We start from the raw sequence: 7205 nt of genomic DNA, 5'->3' as shown, positions 1-7205 counted from the left end.
TGTTAAGAATTTTTAAACTTTCCTAAACACATTTTAGCATATTTCTACACATATCTTGTGCTTATAATTATAATGGAATCTACTGGTTTTATGTAGTAGTAGTGTTTTCAATTTTCCTTCTTTATGACAGTTTTTTGTTTTTAACTAGAGCTGCTAGAGCAAATGCTATGTTGTGCTCTCCTAAAAATGTGTTGGGTACCTGCTGTAAAGTAATGAACGTTGCATCAGATTTTATCATTAGTTCAAAAGAATGCATCATGGACGTGGCATCTATTCACATGCACATGATCAATTAAGCATGAGACAAAACCAAAACTTAGAATCACATGGAACTCAATGCACCTGCCTGCCCTGAGCGAATTCGGTCACAACCACCAGATTCTTATGAGATCACAAGCTCTAATAGAAGCCCATGCATGAACTCTAATATGGAAAAAGAGAAAACAAGTTCTCTTTTATTTCATATGTGTGTTTTATAAAGATGGTTTAGATTAATCTTTGTGTTTATAAATATGAACTTTCTTTTGTTTTAAATTTAATATAAAAAGTTTGGTTTGACATTATCGTAGAGAACCATTGCATTGCATCTCTAAGGACAACCACATCTGCAATATTTCAGTGTTCCACTTTTCCATTCAACCCAGAAACGGAGCTGGATGGATTTGGGAACATGGATAAAAAGGGCTCAAGGACTTCCAAGGTTTTCCAGCCTCAATCTCACCCTTGATTCCGACTAGCCATCGAGCATATAGTTGGGCCAAAGTAATGTAAAAGCAGACACGGTACATGTTAAGAAGAACGCCATATACTATTAGTATGAAGGGCTGTGAATCTGGTACGCCGCATCCACGAGAGGATACACTCCGTACCAACAAGGAAAATCACACGGCCTGGCCTCTTACTCACAGGTTGTTTTCTATTAATCAGAAAAACAAATGCAATATCCTTTATTACAAACCTTTTCTGATCAGAGACCAGGGACATCTTCGCTTCTTTTCATCTTAAGAGCGTTGCTGCTAAAAGCATAAACACTCACACAAACATATAAAGTTCAGGCCTAGTACTGTACACATTCCTCCCCACATCCTCAATAACAGGATAAGCAGCGACCAGACAATCCTGTGACCCAACATACAAGCCATTGTAGATCCTCCAGTACACCTCCCTCACCTTCCTTGCCGGATGGAACATCCCCTGCAAGCAGTAGCTCAGTATAACCACAGGTCCCAACGCCACCCTCAGCGCCTCGATCGCCTCCATCACCGCACTCGCGACATGCAGCGACGTCTCAAACACATTCGGCCACAGGCAATTCAAGAGATGAAGCAGCGCGTCCTCGCAGCCCAAGTTCGCCACCCCGAGAGCCAAGTGCTTCACCACCGATGCCGCCGTCTGCCTGTGCACCAGATCCCTGTCCATGAGCGCGTCCTCGAGCAGCGGCGTCACGGCGTAGACGTAGTCCCTCCCCACCTCGCCGATGTACTCGAACAAGAACGAGAGCGCCTTGAGCACCCCGTTCTGGACGTTGAGCTCCGGGACACGGTACTCGTTCATGAGCGCCGGCAGCACCGTGAAAGGCTTGCAAGTCTCCGCGACGATGGCGATGGCCACTGCCGTGCACACCCGGTTCTGCCGCTCCTGGACTCGCAGGTTGTCAAGCAGCGCCGCGAGCACGTCTTGAGGACCAATGGCTTGAGCAACGTAGCCGAAAGTGTTCACTGCTGCTCGCCGGACCGACTTCTTGTGCGCCTTGAGCAGCTCCAGGAGCTGGAAACATATCCGCATCCATTCTCTCGCCGGGACGAAGGCGGCGCCACGGTCCGCGATCCGTCCCACCAGATCGATGCAGCTCTCCTGGACTTTCTCGTGCCTGTTCTTGAGGATGGGAGCAAGGCGAGGCAGCAAGTCCTTGATGGGAGGCGTCATCCTCGTCATGCCGATGCCATTCACGACGGCTTTGAGAGCTCCGATGATGGAGGCGAGAACTTCCGGGTACTCCTCCCCGAGGGACTCGTAGAGGACCACTCCGAGGTGTGCCAGGAGCTGCTCCTCTTGGCACTCGAGCATGGCCGGCGCGATGCGAGCGATCAAGTCGGCTGCCTGCTGACGAACTCTGGCGGATTTGTTGCCGAGCCTCCACTTGATCATCCCGCATACCTGTGGTAAGTAAGGCCTCGCTCGCGATCCCAGTGCGTGAACCAGTGCTCCAAAACCATTGAGTATGATCGTACCGTTGCTCGTCTCCGGCTGCTCCTGGAACGCGTATATCATCCCGTCAACCAGGAGCTGCTCCATTCGGCTGTCGACCCCGGAAGCTCCCAGCTGCGACAGGACTTTATCGATCGTCTCCACAGCCATCTTCCTGTACTCCTCGCTGCTGTCCTTCAAACCTTCCTCCATCTTTTCAGCTATATCAGCAGCTCCAACCTTGTTCGCGATCTCCACCGTGGCCTCCACAACCAGCCTGTAGTTCCTCCTGTCCAGCGCCATCTGTCGCTTCCAGAAATACTGGAAAAACTTGGGGAGGATTTCCTGCCGGACGTAGTCAGCCTCCACACCATCAGTGGCAACACACTGTTTCACCACCTTCAGAACAATCTTCTTCATCTCCTCGTCGGGTGACTCGAACTGTTTGATCGCGACAGGCATGACATTCTTGATGAAGAAACTTGCATGCTCGGCGCTCATCAGTGGGACTATACGCCCCATAGCCTTGAGAAAAGCGGCCAAAACTTTCCCCTTGTGTTTCCCCAATCCTTGGAATAGAGGTATCATAACCGAGTCGAAGCTCTCGATCCCATAAGGCTCTGCACCCTCGGCAAGAGCGGCCAGAGCCAAGGCCGTGATCACCTTCACCTTTTGGTTCTCATCGTCCAGGCCGTGCTTGACGATCTCCACGAGTGAAGTCAGGTGTGGAAGCACGGCACAGCCCATGAGAATGGCGATCTGCTGCACAGTCTTGATCCCCGTGTGCCGTGCCTGCCAAGACTTCTTACTCACGCACACCGCCTTTAGAAACGGGAGCAGCGACTGGATCCCGAGTGCCGATGCCACCACGCTGAACGCACGGGCCGTTGTGTTTCTCACGTAGTCGCAAGTGTTGTCGAGATCAGGCCTCAACGCCGTGATCATGGTTACAAGCCCGGCTGCCTTGCTCAAGTTGGAGATGATTTCTCGTCCCTCGACTCGAGCGTAGTAGTCTTCGTCGATGAGGAGCGGCTCGATCACGACAAGGAGCTTGTGAACATACGGCCTCACGAGCTCGTCCAGTTTGTACAAAACCCGGTCGATCACCTTGACGAGAAGGTGGCGCTCTTGATCTTCGAGTGCCGGAGACATGAGCAGCGGGAGTATCTGGTTGAAAAGCGGGCCAGCTCCAAACTCCCGAGCCCTGTCAGTCAGCTGTCTCATAGCCGACTTCCTCTGCGGAGGCGTGCCGTTCTTCACCTTGAGTAGCAGCTTCATGATCTTCCTCTCAGTGATCTCATCTGGAGACATATCTTCCTCTTTCTCCTTGCCCAGGAGCTTCCCAAAGTACTGGACGTCCTCGGCCTTCATCGGCAAACCATCCGGAGTTTCCTTCAAAACACCATACTCCTGGCTGCGATCCTCCTCAGGGATAGCATACCCGGGAACTGGAGTTGGAGTTGCCACAAGCTTCCTCGCAGGAGTTCTGATAGGAACATAACTCGCGGGAGCTTCCAACACCTTGTATCCTTCACTTGGTAGCATCGCATCCAAGTCCTCGTCGCTCAAGAGTTCGTAAAGCCCCGAAGTCATCCGCGCTGCCATGATCTTCCCCTCGCTCGGAGTTTGCAAGCCCACTCCTCCCACCGGGGTCTGAGTGTAAATCACGGGAGTTTGATCAGCCACCTTTGTCACCGGAGTTCTATCGTCCCAACGAGAACGCTCTCTTCTCGATGTTGCTATCGGAGTTTCATCCCATCTTGTTCTCCTCGGAGTCTCATCGAAGGCACTTGGAGCCGAGCTCGAGGGACCATCTGGATCATCCCATCCTTTGGCCTTCTTCACAACAGCACCCGAGTCCTCCTCTCTCTTTCGTTTAGAACCAGCTGGTTGTTTCCCCTTCTCCAGTTTCCTTTTCTCGGCCAGATCCTTTTCTTTCTCCAGTTCGATCTTCGCGATTTGCTGGAAAGTCTCTTGCGTATCCCGCTTGAGCTTCTCGTCACGCATGACCTCCGTGTAAGTCCTGGTGCTCGGGTGTGGAGTCTTGTCCCCCGAAAGAAAGGGATCATTTCGATCCGGCGACAAAAGCCGTGTCAATCGTTTTCTTCGGTAATCGTCCTCCCTCGCAGCAATAGGCTGCTCCTTCCTGAAGCCCAGATCCTCATCTTTCGGCTCCTCGCCCGGAATTTCTTCGAGTAAAGGCTTTGGAGCTGTGTATGGGGGCCTCGACACAGCTCTTCCTGGATCATCGTCTTCGCTGTCTTCTTGCGTTGTTCCTATGAAACGAACGTAATCTACCCGATCGCCATAAAGATCTTTGTCAAAACTTACAGAGTTCAGTGCCACTCGCTCTCGCCCTTCCTCCATAGCTTGACCTAAAATACCCTCAAACCTCTTCCTTTATAGAGGACTAATACAGCATATTCTTAAATTTTCCTGCACGCTATCTTTTATTAAAGTATAAGGTGTTTAGAGTTTAAAACAACCGTTAGTTTTGTTAACAATTTTGATTAACCCACTGCTGATGGCACAGCAATTTCCCAGATCTAAGAGCCTAAGCATTCAATCAGAGTGAATGAAGAGAGTGATTTTCTCTCTTTGCAAGAAAAACAGCTAGCAAACAGAGCAATGGAAATCACATCAAGTAACTTATCCATGAGATGGGATTCTTTGTTAATTGCATTAGCATTATTGCCTCTACACAACAATCTGGCCAAGTAAAAGTTATTTGAGGTTGGTGTCAGGTTTCTATGGACGTTGTTGCTAAAATTGTTAAACTTGTCTCAATTAGACTCATTTTGAATTGGAGCCAAATGAAGAAATATTTCATCATGGATGAGACTATCATCACCTGACTATCACCCTTACATTCTTCTCTTTTTTTTTTTTTCTTGTGGTCTCATGCCTCTAGTTGGACCATCAAAAACATGTATTATTATTATATCATCATGGATATGGATAAGACTGTGATCACACAATCGGGAAAGAATTGGCATGGTCTAAGGATAACGAGGTAAATATTACTAGCTTTTCGGATTTTCTGAGTTAAGGGCAACTACATGCTTTGTTATATATTTTTTTAATTCATGAGTTCTAAATTTCATAGACATTATTTATAATTTATATTTAATTTTAATTTTGCTATGTCGTATTCTAAGAGAATTCATTGTATTAAAATAAATTTAATAAATTTAATGATATAATTTTTATAACAAAGATAATTTTTTTTAATATTAGTTTAAATTTTATATCAAGTATATATTTTTCAATATTCTTAATGATTGATAATTATAGGAGTGCATAACTTTTATTTTCATTATCTTATATGATATCTCATGATGATAAATTATGCTCAGCTTCTACTATATTAATTTTTTTGTATAAAAATTACCTTTTAATGTGATTTCCTTTAGTTTTTATTTATTATATATATTATATATTTTATTTAAATTTTTATTACTTGCCAAAATCATATATAAATTATATTTCATTTTATTATTTTTCTTGTACTAATTCAATTTTTTCATAAGAAATGAAAATAACCATTATTGATTACTCTTTTAGTGGTGATTTCATAAATTTTATGAAATTTTTACTGCATGCTTGGGAAAAATAAATAACTAGCAATATAAATTTTCATCTTGTTCTATTGTTTTTTACTCAAGAAAAATTATTAATTTATGTCATTAATGTTTATTATTATCACTTCACTGATGTCAAATTAGTAATTTTTTTGCAATAAAAATTCATGGTACAACTTACATGTACCACACCAAGCCCAGTCTTCAGGAAATCTTATTGGCCACACTATACCGAAGCATTGGTATAAATGAAAAGCATGACATGTCCCCAGAACTATAAAACCCATAACTTTAAAATGAACTTCACTTTCAAAGGAATGGGCTCTCCTGACGATGTTCAAACCCAGTTCATTAACATTTGAGGCGAGCTAAATAGCGTTGTTCTTTCGTTGCGAAAGAAATGCAGGTGGAGAGGGGGAGGAACATCGGCTCTTGTTCATCCACGGGATCGGATGCCCTGGCTGTTCGGCGAGATCGGCGCAGGCGGCAGCCAAGCTGGATGAAGTTCCTGCGGCCGGAGCACCTCCAACAACGCGATTGCTGGTTACAAGATCAACAGCGGCGGGCTGGATTCGCTGATGATTTTTTCGGCCATGATGCACGTTTCAAATCGGAGGCGTTTCAGGTGGCTATCCCGCCCAAGATCGTCGTGTCCACCGCAGCTATCGTTCCCAAGGCGAGCAGTTCAAAAGAGTTCAGGGTGGTGGAAATGGCCGAATTCGGTGAAGTCAGGGGTGTTTATATATACGAAAGCAGGAGGAAGGTCCTGGAGTTGGAACCGCTGCAGTACCTTGAGTTCTATCCGTGCAATGTCATCGTTGGCAACATGTTCTGCTTCTTGGCGAAAAGTGGCAGAAACGGGTACGTGAGGGTCATGTTCTACGACATGGAAGCTGAAGCCTTGACAGATTCACAGCGTGAGTTTCCTGCGTAGGATGGTGTGGAAGAGTACGCAGAAAGCATTCGCATTGTGGAGCCCAATCTGTTTCTGTGACCTATGCAAGGCTGTGGTGGATACCGTTGTGAGTGGCTCACCATCTTCTGGTTGCGACGAGGATACTGGATGAATACTCGGAAGTTGTTATATGGCAAATGGATGAACATACTCTCAAGTGGGAGACAGTTGCAAAGATGCCAGATGATTTGTGCAAGCTTCACTTCGCCTGTGACATGCATTCCAGGCTCAAAGTTTGTGGAGCCGGCGAGTTTTTCTTCAATTCGGACTGTCCAGAGCATCCCATCCCCACGTTCGAGTGCTCTCTCTTTCGTTTAGAACCAGCTGGTTGTTTTCCCTTCTCCAGTTTCCTTTTCTCGGCCAAATCCTTCCAGTTCGATCTTCGAGTCTGTTGCGCTTGAGCTTCTCATCACGCATGACCTCCGTGTAAGTCCTTGTGCTCCGGCGACAAGAGCCGTATTCGTTTTCTTCGGTAATCATCC

The 7205-nt window shown here is 46.3% G+C and overlaps 1 protein-coding gene across 1 annotated transcript; it reads right to left on the bottom strand.

Moving 5' to 3' along the window:
• Positions 1-943: 943 nt before the first annotated feature.
• LOC9662222 (splicing factor 3B subunit 1) lies at positions 944-4554 on the bottom strand. The gene has a single exon (XM_024660615.1). It carries the CDS (start codon positions 4552-4554, stop codon positions 1033-1035), a length of 3522 nt encoding a protein of 1173 aa, XP_024516383.1. The 3' UTR covers positions 944-1032.
• Positions 4555-7205: the final 2651 nt, after the last annotated feature.

This window comes from Selaginella moellendorffii, unplaced genomic scaffold, assembly GCF_000143415.4.
Source record: "Selaginella moellendorffii unplaced genomic scaffold, v1.0 SELMOscaffold_2, whole genome shotgun sequence".
Lineage (NCBI taxonomy): Eukaryota > Viridiplantae > Streptophyta > Lycopodiopsida > Selaginellales > Selaginellaceae > Selaginella > Selaginella moellendorffii.
The sequence above is the reverse complement of the archived record's forward strand: the minus strand, read 5'-3'. Positions and strand labels throughout refer to the sequence as shown.